At 35.1% G+C, this 18,545-nt stretch overlaps 1 protein-coding gene across 3 annotated transcripts in view; it reads right to left on the bottom strand.

Moving 5' to 3' along the window:
• The window catches only part of LOC106875883 (four and a half LIM domains protein 2), a 231,251-nt gene that overhangs the window by 151,775 nt on the left and 60,931 nt on the right, over positions 1-18,545 (bottom strand). Inside the window, exon 2 of one of the 3 annotated variants that reach the window (XM_089338925.1) lies at positions 9,556-9,656. The exons of the other annotated variants lie outside the window; for them this stretch is intronic. Coding sequence (XP_089195051.1) covers positions 9,556-9,582 — 27 coding nt within the window. The 5' untranslated portion in view covers positions 9,583-9,656. The remainder of the gene's footprint in view (positions 1-9,555; positions 9,657-18,545) is intronic. 3 annotated transcript variants of the gene reach the window in all.

Here is an 18,545-nt window from a genome sequence, read left to right as displayed (position 1 = left end):
TATACATATAGCTGTGACTTTGTGTTAAGAAGCATGCTTCTCAACCATATGGGTCTGGGTTTAGTTCTGCTGTGTAGCATTTTGGGTAAGTGTCTTCTACTATAGCTTCAGGCTGACCAAAGCCTTGTGAGAAGATTTGGGCAACAGAAACTGAAAGAAGCTCATTCAGATATATATACATACATATATATATTTATATACATATATATATGTATGTATGTATGTATATGTATATATAAAGATATGGATATTAGCGTCAAAGCTCTTATTTAAATTTTTGATATATAACCAAGGAGATCGATCCATAAGGAGTTTACTATAGACCTTTGTGGAGAAATTTATGCTATTTTGGTAACGATTACATGTTTTATCTCACCAATATATTGTGTAGATATCATTATATGAGCACATATATGTGTGTGTGTGTATATATATGTATGTATGTATGTATGGATGTATGTATGTATGCATGTATGTTTGTCATTGTGTCTGTATTTGTCCCCCACCACCACTTGACAACCAGTGTTAATGTATTTACATCCTTGTAACCTTGCAGTTTGGCAAAAGAGACTGATAGAATAAGTATTAGGCTTTAAAAAATAAGTTTTGGGGTCGATTTGTTCAACTAAAACCCTTCAAAGCAGGTCTCAGCATGGCTACAGTCAAATGACTGAAATGAGTGTAAGGCATAAACACAGAGTGCGATGGGTAAATTGTCACCATTTTATATTTTAAATTTTATGCATGTGCATTGTTTTGTATTTTGTCGACTACACAGTATAGCACGGTCAGTTCGGCACCGTCTGTGAAAAAAACAGCACCATGATGCAGTTCACTCAGCCAGAAACTTGGAAACGATATGCTATACTGCTTGGCATTCGTGCCAGAAGCTCCAATACAAACATTTTATATTGAGTGTTTGGATGTTAATCTGAGGACATACACTGAGAGTGATAAAAATCAAACATCCAGTCAACATCATGGTGTTTGGAGTGGTCACTAGTAATCGCGACATTATGGAGGCTGTGGTTGAAGTCAATGGTGATTTTATTGAATCAATTTTCTCTTTAGTATTTCAAAATATTTTTATGTAAGTTTGGTAAATATATTTAAAATGAGATGTCAGTGTTATTTTCATTTTTGTGTAATTTAGACGGCAGTTTATTCACTGAATACCAGCCACATGGTTCCGGGTTCAGTCCCACTGCGTGGCATCTTGGGCACGTGTCTTCTACTATAGTCTTGGGCCAACCAAAGCCTTGTGAGTGGATTTGGTAAATGGAAAGTGAAAGAAGCTTGTAGTATATATGTATATATATATATGTGTGTGTGTGTGTGCTTGTGTGTCTGTGTTTGTCCCCCAAGCATTGCTTGACAGCCGATGCTGGTATGTTTAATGTCCCGGTCACTTAGTGGTTCGGCAAAGGAGACCGATAGAATAAGTACTAGGCTTATAAAGAATAAGTCCCAAGGTCGATTTGCTCGACTAAAGGCAGTGCTCCAGCATGGCCGCAGTCAAATGACTGAAACAAGTAAAAAGTAATCCACACACATGCACAGACATATATGCATACACACACAAAAATCATCATGGTTTAATGTTCATCTTCCATGCTAGCATAGGTTAAATGGTTTCACAGCATCCAATAAACTGCAAGACTGCAATGAGCTCCAGTGTCTGCTTTGGCATGGAAATCTCTAGCTGGAACTTCCTGATGTCAGCCTCTTTACAAAGTGTAATATATGATTAATTACATAGTGGAAAAGTCATTTTAACACAAACATTATTTTCCATTCAATCCATTGAAGTAGGACACAGCAAGTTTGCAAGCCAGTCCCTTTTCAGAGCTTACAACATACTAGACATCAGAGGGACCATTAGGTGGAAGGCTATCAAGTTGGCAGTAGAGATAGCAAACACGCACACAGAGAGAGGCATTTTAGACCAAAATAAGGTTGACCAAATGATTTGTTAAAAAACATTATATACAACAGAAGCAGTATTAAATTAAAACAATCATCTATGTATTGCATTTCATATAAATACATCATGAAATGCAAATTTACAGCAGTATTCATCCAGAGATAATATTTCTTATGGACATGTTGAGTTTAAAAACACAAATACAAGGGGGTGCTGAAAAGTTGCTGGCTTTAGGGTTATTTTGAAAGGCCTTCTGAGTTCTTTTACAGGGCTTAGAAAAACTGAAGGGCTACTGCAATAAGTGAATTTGAGTAAAATCATATTTTCTTTTACCCAAAGCCTGGAACCTTCCAGCCCCACCCCCTCATATATATTGGAGGGAGATGAAAAATTATCTTAGCAGTGGCTGGCAAGAATATTTGCAGTTGCCTGTGAATATACATCATGGACAAGGCCCACAGAGGCCAAAATGCATCTGGCATTTTCACTAGCAACAGCTCCCTCTGATATATATATATATACTATAAGAAATGCTATCTCCAAATAAATACCACTGTAAACTTGCCTTTCAAATATATATTTATTTACAGTATGACATATAGAAGGTTATTCTATTGATTCAGTCACCAACAGACTCATTCAACCACCACAAGTTCATATAAAGGCACCGTCTCAACACTGTGGCACTTTTATCTCTACTACACTGGACTCTCATTCTCTGATATACCTATCTGAATACCTCCCCACACAGTGGCCCACTTATCTTGCAATCACCTTAAGATATATATCTCACATCTCAGACCCCCACCCGGTCTTTTTTTTTTTTATTCCTGTCTTAGACCCCAATCCACTGAGATTCCCTCCCTGCTTATATTTCCTGCTAGAGACCAGCCTACAGATGTTCAAGCTGGACATCACCTGCATCAGTCACACCACTCAGTAGACATGCCAAATGTTCCAGGCATTATTCATTGCCCTACTCTTACCACTAACTTATATTTTTATATGCAGTGGGACCATATTAGCGACCACGTGGTAGATAGCATGACAACATTTTTGACATCAAGTAATACGTGATTAAGTGAAGGTGGTGAGCTGGCAGAATCGTCAGCATGCAGCATGAAATGCTTAGCGGTATTTCATCTGTTGCTACGTTCTGAGTTCAAATTCTGCTGAGGTCAACTTTGTCTTTTATCCTTTCAGGGTCGATAAATTAAGCACCAGTTGCATAGTGGGGTCGATCTAATCGACTGCCTCCCCACTCCCTAAAAATTTCGGGCCTTGTGCCTAGAGTAGAAAAGAATACATGACTAAGTGAAGTTAACAGTTCTTATGTCTTTGAATAGCTGACTGTTTTGGCTTCAACACATGGTCTCAGATCAAATCACTTGTAAGTACATCTCTAAGATCATGTGAAGGTGCATGGCTGAGTGGTTAGGGTATTCAGCTCATGATCATAAGGTCGTGAGTTCGATTCTTTGCATCATGTGTCCTTGAGCAAGACTCTTTATTTCACATTACTCCAGTACACTCAGCTGGCAAAAATGAGTTGTACATGTGTTTCAGAGGGCCATCCTTGTCACATTCTGTGTCATGCTGAATTTCCCTGAGAATTACATTAAGGGTATGCATATTTGTGGAATTTCACGAGCAGGCTGTTCTGTTGATCGGATCAACTGGAAACCTCATCATCATAGCCGACAGAGTGCCAGGGCCTCTGAGATCATATTTCTTTTGTCTTTCTCTTTAAATCACCAGCATTTAGTCCTTACAAATTAGAACTTGTACATCCTACAGTTGAATCTGATCCATTTAGAGAGTGATCTGCTGCCTGGTTTAAAACCCTACCTTGGTCTTTGGATACATTTAGCAGAGGTCACTATGTTACAAGCATTTGAACTATGTCTCTGGTTACAGAATAACTCCATCCCCCCACTCCCCCTCTTGGGGGGGTCCTTAAATATAAAGGGCTACATGCGCTGTTTTCCACACCCTGACTAAATGGCTAGACCAAAAAAAAGTCAGGTGACAATGTCTTCTAAATCTTTCAAATATTTCATGTCACAAAAAAAGCACAAATAAATGTTTCACTACAAAAATATTAATTTTGATTTTGGAAAACATGTTTGGTTTCTCAGACATGTATCGGTGTGGCCATGTGTGTTTGCATGTGCATAACTATAACTGAATGATTAAGTAGGTTGTTAGGCCTTCAAACCATGAGTTCACGATTTCAATCCTAATGTATGTGGTACTTTGGATAAATTTTAATAGCCTTGGGTTGATGCAAGCTTTGTGAATAAAACTGGACTGATGGGAAATGTATAGAAGCCTGCTGCATGGATTGAACGAATAATTCAAAGATTAGTCCGGTTGCTCACAGTGTCATATCAACTCTGCTTTGGGGTATTATGTTAAGAGTATAAGTGAGTGTAGATACTCCAAGCATAATTGACTCGAGTATACTTAGGATGTAACTGACTGCAGAAGGCTTCAAATGTAACCGACTGTGGAATATTCCAAGACTCATAATTATCTAAGTAAGTAATTCAGTTGATTGAACAACTGGAAAACTCATCATCAAAGTAAAAAGAGAATCCATATATTTGTTTGCATGAACGCTCCTCTGTCTCTGGCACTTTTACTCTCAACTTAAATGCTGCCCACAATAGATCACTCTTCCCTCAAACTCCAACACAATCAAGTTCAAGTGTCCATATATCCAGACATTAAGGACACAATAAACATCACCGTTATCTCTCTATCTCATTCTCTCCAACATTCTTACAACCCTTTCTTCACACAAGCATCTTTCTGGTTTTTATTTCAAAATTCTTACATCATGTTCTTCAAATTAGTATTTCTTACCTATATATTTCTTAGTCATTCTTATTTGCTATTCCTTGAGTTAATATCTCTCCGATATTAAGCATTCTTAAAGTCCGTATCTCTGAAGTATTATCTTAACCTTTCTTACTGCCTATTCTTAACGTCTGCATATCTCTGCCATTTATCTTAACCAATCTTACAGCCTACTCTTCAAGTCAGCATATCTCTGACATTTATCTTAACCATTTTTATATCCTACTCTACAAGATAAACATATTTCTTTGAGGAATTTTCAAAATAAGGTTTTATATTCATGAACTGCAACAACTAATAATTTACTTTCACTTTCACAAGCACATTACATCCTCTGCCTCCACACCTCTTCCTCATCATTGGTCATACTTCCCATTCCTTCTGTAACAAAAGATACACTCTCACCTCTTAGAATTCCTTTCTCCTTAAACACAGCTAAAACCATGTGGCCTAGTGGTTATTGGATTGTGCTCCTGATCATGAGGTTACAGGTTCAATTCTCAAACTGACTGGTGTTTTATGTCCTTGAGTAAGTCACAATGAAATTAGTGTTATTGTACAGGTCCACTGTTGGGACACTCACCAAACACCTGAAGGCAATGCTTGATGGTGCTTACACCTAAATGTTACAAGCTACCCTGAATATCTCCTATAAAAAGCATCCAACTCAACAAAGACTGTATGGCAGTCTTTTTACAATCAGCAGAGGGAAAGGCAGGTGTTTTGCAAGACATTGTTGGAGAACTCAAGAATTCATTAGTGGTACACTTCTAGGGAAACCTCCCCCACCCATCTAAGATAGTAAACACAAGTTGGCAGCACAGTAAAACTTTTCATTGAATCACTGAAGGTTTTGCTGACCTACTCAAATGCTATGACGAATATAAGATGGTTGGAAACGTCATAGAAAAAAGATTTTAATGGCAATACTTCAGCTTTTTCTTACATTATTTCTGTTAAAATACACTTTCTTTGTTTCAATTAATTATGAAAATAATGAAGAATTTAGTAAAATAACTTAGTCAGTATGGCCTTAGTATTTGGAACTTAAATTAATGTGAAATTTTGATGGAAGGTTTTAATTAAATCACTTTGAAACAGAAAGTTTGTGTCATAGAATAAGAGGTCGTCTCAGGTGAGTCAGTATCAAAAAAAAAAAGTTAAAGTCAGTCTAAAACAGTGCACTACTTAACTGCTTCAATATCTACCCACCTGAGACATCCCCGGTTCTATAATACAGGGTGTCCACAAAGTCTGGGTACATGGAGTAAATAAATTCATAACATAAACAATTAAATATAAGAAATAATAGTTTCTTAAAGTATGTGTTAATCCTCATGTACCCAGACTTTGTGGACACCCTGTATAAACAACATGCTCTAAAGTGACCTAAATTGTCATGTTAATTTATGTTCTAAACACCAGCTTAATAACAACAAAATTACTTTACTTTACTAAGTTCTTCATTTTTGACAAAATCAATTGAAACATAAGGAGTCTCTTTCAAAAGAAATATAGTCCCAAAAGCTTTAAAATCAATGCAAACATTTAAAAAATTTGATGAACTTTTACATTGAATTAGAAATCTTGTATTTAATATGGTGGCATATTCAACTTTTATTTCTTTTACTGGTTTCAATCATTGACCTGAGGCCATGCTGGGGCACAAATTATAAAAGTTTTAAGTCAAATCCAGCAGCTATAAGGGCTTCAGTATTTGCATCAGTCTGGTAATTATTTTAGTGATCTCTAACAACTTGCTAAGTTATGCTTTTGATAGAAACAGATGCAACCTGACATACTAGTTTATATTGGTAAAAATAAACACAGACACAAACTTATATATGTATATATATATAGCTGGCTTCCATACAGTTTCTATCTATCAAACCCTCCTTACAAGGTATTGGTTAACTCAAAGCAATAGCAGAAAATACTTGTAGAATTGAACATGTAACCTCAGTGTTATGAAACAAAACTTTTTAATCACATAGTTGTGTTTGCACATATGCTCTTATTTTAAATTTAACTATTCTCTTTTAATGCTATGAAGACCTGTTGGGGCAGCAAAAGCGAAATCGTGATGGCACCTGTACCAGTGGAGCACTGTCCGAGCGTGTTCATTGCCAGAGCAGCTGTCTGGCTTCCGTGCCAGTGGCACATAAATAGCACCATTTGAGCATGATCGTTACCAGTGTTGCCTTCCTGGCACTTGTGCCGGTGGCATGTGCAAGACATTCAAGCGAGATCATTGCCAGTGCCGCTGGACTGGCTTCTGTGGAGGTGGCACGTAAAATACACCATTTTGAGCGTGGTCGTTGCCAGTACTGCCGGACTGGCCTTCGTGCCGGTGGCACATAAAAGCACCCACTACACTCTCGGAGTGGTTGCCGTTAGGAAGGGTATCCAGCTGTAGAAACTCTGCCAAATCAGATTGGAGCCTGGTGTAGCCATCTGGTTCACCAGTCCTCAGTCAAATCGTCCAACCCATGCTTGCATGGAAAGTGGACGTTAAACGGTGATGATAATGTTGATAGAAGAGAACAAAATCTACAAGCTTCGCATACTAAGATACAAGATCGCCATCTATAATATAACACCATATTTACTCATGTGTAAGCTGCACCCCTAATTTAGTATTAAATCTTAATATAAAATGTTTTCACTTCATAGTTTTAGCTTTGTCCCTTGTGTAAGTTTTTCACTTAACCCTTTAGCATTTAAATCAGCCATATCCAGCCAAAATATTCTCCCTGATCTGACTTCTCACACCTACCCTACAATGTCATTCTAAGAATAAACAATCACATCATTGAAATCTCAAAGCTACAGGATAATGCATTGTTAATTCAAAATAGTGTGAATAAGTATTGCATTTGAGAGAGTAATCTGAAAGCTAAAGGGTTGAAACCAAATATAAAATAGTGTGACTTACAAGTAAATATGGTAAACCTAAAAGCAGTGGCATAGAGTGGGTGGGGCTACTAGGGCAGCTGACCTGGATTCAAAATTCTTAGGGGCACAAAATTTAAAAAAGAAATAGATAAAAAACTGTGTGCCCTCTTGCCCGAAGCATAAGTAACCCACACCATCTTGCTTACTTGCTTAAGTTCTTCACTCCCTATGGAGCATTAGCAACGTTTCTCCTCTAATCCATATAACCCCTCGTAACATTTTCATTTTTTGGAATTTTCAGAAAATTTTTGGTAATTTGTGTTCTACATATGGGAATTCCTATGATTATGCAAAAACAAAAAAAAAAAATTTGTGTGTGTGACTTAAGTGCTATTTAGCTGTTATTTTTAGCACATCTTATGACCACCTGATACCCTCTGCTTTGTTAGCCACTCTGACATATTGATGTTTTACAATATCTTTCTCACCATAAACACATTTGCTGGGATTTAAGCAAAAAATTTCGGCTGTCTGTATTTTAAACTGTGGTTTTCTTTTTTTTAAATTCGTAAATTTTTTTTATAATCTTGTAAAAAATTTCAAAAATCAAAAAAATAATATTTTTTTCATAGTCATAAGAATTCCTGTGTAGAATACAAATTCGCAAAAATTTTCTGAAAATTCCAAAAAATAAAATAGTTAGGAGGGGTTATATGGGGTGCTTGAAGCAGAAATCCACCCTGGATTGAGCTGTCTTTTCTGCTTCTCTCCAGTTGAATTCTTCTTTCATCTTGCCTCCATCTATTTTTAGGGTGTTAACTCCTCTGTCTCATGGGTTCTACGATAGGGCCTGATGCAAAATGCAGGATGTTGGTTTCTTTTCGGATTTTCCTGCACCATGTCCTATGATTTCCTGAAAGAAGGCCTTCTTCTAGGTTTTGCTGGTTTTGAATTATCATCAATACTTCTGTAAGTTTGGGTTTTTTTCTAGGTAGTAGTGTTGGCCCTATTATTTATTTACGGATGGGTTCCAACCTGGGTCACAGCAACAAAGTCCACCCACCATACTTCTCAGTCCATCATCACTGTCTCAAGGTCCTGGATACATTCCAGGCCAATGTCTGCAATCAAATCATCAATGTGTGATGACGTTTCTATCTTCTTGCATCACAAGACTAATTTGGATGCTTCCAGGTCAGGGTGGTGCATACTGTGACCAGATATTCGCAGCCGTCTTTGCTTGACCTTCTTGTTAACTTTCATCAGGTCTCCATAAAGGCATTCATTTCTCATATGCTGCTGCCATTTCACATTTACGGCCATTTGTAGCACCTTTGTGTAGAATCCATTTAGTCCATTTGATAATTTCTTTGCCAGTATCCATGTTTCACTGCCATTAATAGCACTGATTCGACAGTTGCAATGAACAGCTTCATTTTGATTTGCCTGGGCAATTTGAAGCTCCAGACCTCAGTTTGTGACAGGCTGTCCATGCTTGTGCCTTCCTAATCCTAATGTTGGCTCTTATTCTGGCCCTTATCCTTTGACTTGTCCAACTTTATTCCAAGACTATTTTTATTTAAATTTTCTTACTGTTATTTCAAATTTAGTTTTATAATTTTCTTGCTGGATGTAAAAACAAAAGAATATATTTCAATTTATTTAGGCATTCATTAATTTAGATTTCTTTTTAAATTTGTGAATTTGCTTTATAAGATTTCTGATGTAAAACCATATTTTGAAACAGATATTGTTATATTTCAGGATTGTTATTTTTTTTCTTTTTTTTTTTTCAAAATAAACACAAGAACTATATATTCATTTTTCATTCATTTTATCTTATGTCTATTGTCTGAAAATCTTTCACCACATACCTGTGACCTCTTCAGTAACTTTTCCATCCAACATGTCACCTCCTGTTCTGTTTAGTTCATCCTCTGAGAAACAGAAGAGTTGCTGAAGAGATCACAGGTATCTGACGAAAGATTTCCAGACAATGGACAGGAGATAAAATAAGAACAATAATAAACAAGTGAAGAATGAATATATAGTGTGTGTGTGTGTTTTTTTTGAAAAAAAAAAAAAAAAATGACCGTCCCAAAATATAACAATAGATGTCTTTCTAATTATTTTCAAAATAGAATAATTCTGGTTATCTAACAGTAGAAAATCTACATCAACAAATTTTATCCAACCCATGCAAACATGGAAAAGTGGAAGTTAAAATGATGATGGTAGTGGTGATGGTGATGATGATGTTGGTGACGGTGATAGTGGTGATGACAGCGATTATGACAATAACAACAACAACAACAACGATGATGATGATGATGATAAACATGGTATTCTTTCATTCTGTTCAGAATTAGAAATACAATTCTTTCTAGAATAGTCAGAATGCCTGAAGTTTGGTGAAGGGGATTAGTTACAACCATCAATCCTTGTACTTGACATGATAGTCTTTTTGTTTTATTGACCCTGAAGGAATAAAAGATAAAAGTTGGCCTCAGGTAACTTCAGCCAGATTTGATCCCAGAACATAAAGACACAGAACAAACACCCACCCACTCCTCAAGACATCTTCTCCAGCTTTCTAACAATTCTGCTGTTCTCCCAGAGATACAACGAACTCATGTATCTAAAGTGGACTTTGAACCCAACATCTTTGAGTAAGTAGGTAGCTTATTGCATAACTCACTGCTTGGCCACTTCGAAGAGAAAAAAGAAAAGCAAAAAACTACATGACCCTGCTCCAATCGTGGCTAAATCGAACCAACATACACACACAATCTACCTGTCTGTCTCTCACTCTGTCTCTCACACTCTCCCCACATTTCTTTCTCTCTCTCTCTCTCTCTCTCTACCACTCTATGCATTGTTATACACACCACACTTAGTTCACTTGTTACAAGGATGATTAGCCAAGTATATAATTTAGAATGACATGATATGACATGACAAGTCTAGAGATGTAGAATTTATTTTATTTCATTTCTGTTTTCGTTTTTCTTTCTTTACTTAGAGATAGATAATAAAAGAAGAAGAAGGAAAACAAAAACACAAATAAATAAAAATAATTGTTTAGCAATCTAACACCAACAAAAATTACATCAAATATGTGAAGGGAAATGTTTTTTTTTTGTTTTGTTTTATAGTTTTATGTTTTCACTTTTGTTTCTGTTTTTTCAGTTTTGGTACTGAAATAGATCTTCATCTGGGTTCTATTTTAAAATTGTAGTTTTGAGATTTTACATATATATATATATATATGTGTGTGTATATATATATATATATATATATATATATATATATATATATATATATATATATAGGTATGTATGTATATATATGTATGTATATATATGTATGTATATATATATTATATATATATATATATATATATGCATACATACATGTATATAGATATATGTATGTATATATATATATATATATATATATACACATACATTACATGCATACACAAATACATATACACACACAAACACATACACATATATATTCACTATACACATACATACTCATTAATACACACACATATACATTCACTATATATATATATATATATATATATATATATATATATATATATGTATATATATGCAGTTGGAAAAAGCCAATTTTAAATTTTCAACTGGAAAACATTCAACAGACTCAACAAAACTGATAACCTACACACAGAAAGTCAGTAATAAATGTACCAAAAGCCAAAGTCAAAGATTCTTTGTTTCTTTTCTTTTCTTTTCCCCTCCCACCCCATGCTCGGCACTGCTGAGTGGTGGGGAATAGACTTAAACGTTTTATCTGTAAAGAAGAAGCCAAGGAATAAGAATAAGAATTTCTGGAGATAGTCTACCAAACAGAAAGATGTAGAAGTAATAAAATATATTATGGGCTTAAAAAATATTTGGATAATGTGGCTTAGACTGGTATTTAACCGATAAGGAAAGTTTATAGGTAAAGTTGATAATTAATCTTGTTTATGTGTGAAATTAAGAAAGATTATCAAAAGTTAATTGAATTCTTAGGAGTGGCTGTGTGGTAAGTAGCTTGCTTACCAATCACATGGTTTCGGGTTCAGTCCCACTGCGTGGCACCTTGGGCAAGTGTCTTCTGCTATAGTCTCAGGCTGACCAAAGCCTTGTGAGTGGATTTGGTAGACGGAAACTGAAAGAAGCCCGTCGTATATATGTATGTGTGTATATATATGTGTGTGTGTGTGTGTGTGTGTGTGTGTGTGTGTGTGTGTGTGTGTGTGTGTGTGTGTGTGTGTGTGTGTGTCCAACATCACTTGACAACTGATGCTGGTTTGTTTATGTCCCCCGTAACTTAGCGGTTCGGCAAAAGAGACTGATAGAATAAGTACTAGGCTTACAAAGAATAAGTCCTGGGGTCGATTTGCTCGACTAAAGGCGGTGCTCCAGCATGGCTGTAGTCAAATGACTGAAACAAGTAAAAGAGATATGTATATAAAGGTGCAGGCATGACTGTGGTTAGAAGTTTGCTTCTCAATGACATGGCTCCAGGTTTAGTCCCACTGTGCGGTACCTTGGGTAAGTGTCTTCTGCTATAGAATTAAAGGTAATGCCATGCAACTTTGTAATAATCCTTATTATTATTGCTGATATATGTGCGTGTGTGTGTGTACAGTAAGCCCTCAGCTATCGCTGGTGTTACATTACAAAACCCTACCCCTTGAGGGAGGCATGTGTCCCTCAGGCCCCGCTCCAGGTCCACCCATATATATGTGTGTCTTAGTATCTGTGTTTACCACCACCCCCATCACCACTTGACAACCGGTGTTGGTGTTTTCACAACCCAGTAACTTAGTGGTTCAGCAAAAGAGACCAATAGAATAAGTACTAGGCTTAAGAAGTAAGTTCTGAGGTTGATTTGTTTAAGTAAAACCCTTCAAGGTGGTGCTCCAGTATGGCTGCAATCAAATGACTGAAACAAGTAAAAGAATATAAACCTCCATCCCACAAGCAATCAAATCTAGAAATAGCACTGACACGATTCATGAAGGTACCGTTTCATTCTACAGCTGTTTGGAATTGGCAAAGTTGTTGTGATATCCGTTCAGGCTCTCTATGCTTTGAGTTCAAATCCTGCAGAGGAATGGAACAGCTACTGTGAAAGGCATTCAAATGTGAAGAATGAATGGGAGAAAGGCAGTCTTCCCCATGTGAACCCAACAGAGGAACCAGTTATCCTAGTTGAGAGATACGGCAATTAAAGATATGAAGACAAGGAAAGCCTTTGGTCCATCAGGGGTCACTGCTGAGATGCTTAAAATATATGGTAGAGTAAGATATGGTTTTGGGGTAAGGGAGATGCCTGAGATAGAGGTAATTATAAGGGTATCAAATTGCTGGACCAGGTAATGAAAGTTATGGAGAGAATTATAGCTCAATTAATTAAGAACAAAATTAGACTAGATGTAGTGCAGTTTGGCTTTGTACCAGGGAGAAGCACTACTGATGCCATTTTCATAGTCAGACAACTACAAGAAAAGTATTTAGCTAAGAATAAGCTGTTGTACTTGACATTAGTTGATCTGGAGAAAGCCTTTGCCAAAGTACCTTGTTCTATGATATGGTGGTCTCTGAGGAAAGGCAAATGGCTTGTGGAAGCAGTATAGACCATGTACAGGGGTACTGTTAGTAAGGTAAGATTTAGCCACGAGTACAGTGACAAATTTCGTGTACAGGTAGGTGTTCACCAAGGCTCGGTCCCTTTTATTCATCACTGTCCTCCAGGCCATGACAGAAGAATTTAAAACCTGCTGCCCATGGGAACTACTATATACTGATGATCTTGGTCTCATAGCAGAATCTGTAACACAACTAGAAAAGAAATACCAGGTGCAGAAGTAAAACTTGGAATTGAAGAGCCTTAAAGTTAATTTATCAAAGATCAATGTCCTAGTAAGCAAAAAATCTGACAGAATCCTACCCTCTTCAGGTAAGTGGCCCTGCTCAATATGTAAAAAAGATGTAAGCAGGAGTTCCATTCGGTGTACCCAGCGCAAACTATGGACACACAAGTGGTGCAGTGGAATAACAGGAAGGTTAACAGACAAAGTAGTGTTTGTATGTGGAAAATGTACAGGAGCCATAAAGACTACAGATATATAGGAAATTAATTTTCTCAAATGGCCCAGAAACTCTCTAGAAGTAGCAGATAATTTCTGCTACCTGGGTGATCATATTAGCAGTGGAGGAGGACGTACTGAAAATGTAATTGCTAGAATAAGAATAGAATGGAGAAAGTTCAGAGAGCTTTTACCTCTGTTGGCAATCAAAGGTCTCTGTCTTTGAGTGAAAGGAAGATTGTATGATGCATGTGTACAAACAGAAATGCTACATGGTAGTGAGATATGGGCCCTGAATGCAGTGGGTATGCAAAGACTAGAGAAGAATGAAGCTGGTATGCTCCACCAGATGTGCAATGTCATTGTACATTGCTAGTGTAGAGAAGATAGGCAGAAAAGGAATTAAATACAGTGTACAAGAGAGAAGACTGCATTAGCTTAGTCATGTAATGCATATGGACAGTTGCATAAAGAGGTGCTGATCTCGTAAAGTGGATGGAAGTTGTGGAAGAGGGTGACCCAGAAAGACATGGGACGAAGTATTGAAGGAGATGGCAAAGGACCAATGCATTATTGCTTTATTAAGATGGCATGGTATGATTGGTCAGAGATTTGACTGTTATTTCTAGTAGGCTGAGCAATAATGCAGCGATTCATGACTGGCTATATTTGAAAAAGATCTTGTTGATACTTTTAGTACAACTGCATTGAGGCTTGCATTGTTGTTTAACTGTTTACTACAGAAATCGGATATATCCACTCAAAATTACCCTTAACAGCTGAAAGGAGTTTGCCTTTTGTTAAGGAATGTCATGTTTGAAATTATTTTTTGTTGAGAAATATCAAGTTTAGTGAAGGCACATGGCTTGGTGGTTAGGGCATTCAGATTGTGATTGTAAGGTCATATAAGTTCAATTCTCAGCAGTGTGTTGTGACCTTCAGCAAAACACTTTATTTCATGTTGCTCCAATCCACTCAACTGGCAAAAGTTGGGTAGTACCTGTAATTCAAAGGGTCAGCCTTGTCACATTCTGTGTCATGCTAAATATTCCTGAAAACTATGTTAAAGGAACACATGTCTGTGGAGTGCTCAGCCACTTGCATGTTAATTTCATAAGCAGGCTGCGCTATTAATCAGATCGACTGGAACTGAAAGAGTGCTAGATATCAAGTTTAATTGAGGCATCATGAGTTGCAGAAAAAACCAATTCTGTTACTTGGTAGACTTCATTAAGACTTAAAGACAGTAGGGTTTGATTTGAAGGTAATTTTGGACAATATTTCTCGCAAGCCAAGTTATTTCAGACTAATTAATAAGGTTTCCTCTTAAATTAGTTGATTGAAAAGTTGTTAGTTACCACTGTTGATTAATTATTATGATAAGAAAAGAAAAAAAAAAACCATGTTGAATAAATATCGTAAACATAAACAAGAATAAACAGAGAAGTAACTGTTGAATAGGATTAAGGAAGGTTGGCTAAAAAAGCAATGTCTGTGTCTGTACATGTGTACGTGTATGCACAGACACACACATAGTGTGTGTGTGTGTGTGTGTGTGTGTGTGTGTGTGTGTGTGTGTGTGTGTGTGTGTGTGTGTGTGTGTGTGTGTGTGTGTGTGTGTGTGTGTGTGTGTGTGTGTGTGTGTGTGTGTGTGTGTGTGTGTGTGTGTGTGTGTGTGTGTGTGTGTGTGTGTGTGTGTGTGTGTGTGTGTGTGTGTGTGTGTGTGTGTGTGTGTGTGTGTGTGTGTGTGTGTGTGTGTGTGTGTGTGTGTGTGTGTGTGTGTGTGTGTGTGTGTGTGTGTGTGTGTGTGTGTGTGTGTGTGTGTGTGTGTGTGTGTGTGTGTGTGTGTGTGTGCGCGCGCGTGCGAGCGCAAATATAACTGGAAGGAAGAAGCAAATGTTTTCTTCTTTCAGATTCCAATTTTAGGAACCTGATAATAACAGGAAAAAAATACTTGGCTAAAAATAAAACAGCAGCAGCAGTTCTTCCTTTTTGATTTGGGCAAAATATTTGACAGGATCCTACAGAATGTGGTTTATGTAGCAATTCACAAATGTATATATATATACACACATATATATACAAACACATACAAATATACATAAAAGTACATAAATACATATACAGATATGCAAACATACATATAAACACACACATACACAACCATCATCATTTGACGTCTGTTTTCCATACTGGTATGAACTGGATAAAAAAAAAAATCTCGGAGAGGTTGCGGAATGAACCCAAGGCCTTTTACCAATACATACATAGATACATACAAATATTCATATATACATACATACATACATATATATATATATAATTACATACATACAAATACATACATATATATAATTACATACATACATACAAATACATACATATATATATAATTACATACATACAAATACATACATATATATATAATTACATACATACAAATACATACATATATATATAATTACATACATACAAATACATACATATATATATAATTACATACATACAAATACATACATATATATATAATTACATACATACAAATACATACATATATATATAATTACATACATACAAATACATAAAAGCTGAACATTAGAAGCATCAGTTGTGGCGTGCAAGAGAGACGATTGCGCTGGTATGGACATGTGGTGAGAATGGAGGAGGATAGCTGCGTGAAAAAGTGCCACACCCTAACAGTTGAGGGAACCCGTGGAAGAGGTAGGCCCAGGAAGACCTGGGCTGAGGTGGTGAGGCAAGACCTTCGTACATTGGGCCTCACCGAGGCGATGACTACGGACCGAGACCTTTGGAAATGGGCTGTGCGTGAGAAGACCCGGCAAGCCAAGTAAGATCGTTGCCAGTGCCCCTGGACTGGTTCTTGTGCGGGTGGCACATGAGATGCACCATTTTGAGCGTGGCCGTTGCCAGTACCGCCTGACTGGCTCCTGTAGGATTTTCGAGCGAGATCATTGCCAGTGCCCCTGGACTGGCTTGTGCGGGTGGCACATAAAAGACACCATTTCGAGCGTGGCCGTTTTCGTGCGGGTGACACGTAAAAGCACCCACTACACTCTCTGAGTGGTTGGCGTTAGGAAGGGCATCCAGCTGTAGAAACTCTGCCAAATTGGACTGGAGCCTGGTGTTGCCATCCGGTTTCACCAGTCCTCAGTCAAATCGTCCAACCCATGCTAGCATGGAAAGCGGACGTTAAACGATGATGATGATATATATAATTACATACATACAAATACATACATATATATATAATTACATACATACAAATACATACATATATATATATAATTACATACATACAAATACATACATATATATATATAATTACATACATACAAATACATACATATATATATAATTACATACATACAAATACATACATATATATATAATTACATACATACAAATACATACATATATATATAATTACATACATACAAATACATACATATATATATAATTACATACATACAAATACATACATATATATATAATTACATACATACAAATACATACATATATATATAATTACATACATACAAATACATACATATATATATAATTACATACATACAAATACATACATATATATATAATTACATACATACAAATACATACATATATATAATTACATACATACAAATACATACATATATATAATTACATACATACAAATACATACATATATATAATTACATACATACAAATACATACATATATATATAATTACATACATACAAATATATACATATATATATAATTACATACATACAAATATATACATATATATATAATTACATACATACAAATATATACATATATATATAATTACATACATACAAATATATACATATATATATAATTACATACATACAAATATATACATATATATATAATTACATACATACAAATATATACATATATATATAATTACATACATACAAATATATACATATATATATAATTACATACATACAAATATATACATATATATATAATTACATACATACAAATATATACATATATATATAATTACATACATACAAATATATACATATATATATAATTACATACATACAAATATATACATATATATATAATTACATACATACAAATATATACATATATATATAATTACATACATACAAATATATACATATATATATAATTACATACATACAAATATATACATATATATATAATTACATACATACAAATATATACATATATATATAATTACATACATACAAATATATACATATATATATAATTACATACATACAAATATATACATATATATATATATATATAATTACATACATACAAATATATACATATATATATAATTACATACATACAAATATATACATATATATATAATTACATACATACAAATATATACATATATATATAATTACATACATACAAATATATACATATATATATAATTACATACATACAAATATATACAAATATATATAATTACATACATACAAATATATACATATATATATAATTACATACATACAAATATATACATATATATATAATTACATACATACAAATATATACATATATATATAATTACATACATACAAATATATACATATATATATAATTACATACATACAAATATATACATATATATATAATTACATACATACAAATATATACATATATATATAATTGCATACATACAAATATATACATATATATATAATTGCATACATACAA

This window comes from Octopus bimaculoides, chromosome 21, assembly GCF_046866305.1.
Source record: "Octopus bimaculoides isolate indiv1 chromosome 21, ASM4686630v1, whole genome shotgun sequence".
Taxonomy (NCBI): Eukaryota; Metazoa; Mollusca; class Cephalopoda; order Octopoda; family Octopodidae; genus Octopus; species Octopus bimaculoides.
The sequence above is the reverse complement of the archived record's forward strand: the minus strand, read 5'-3'. Positions and strand labels throughout refer to the sequence as shown.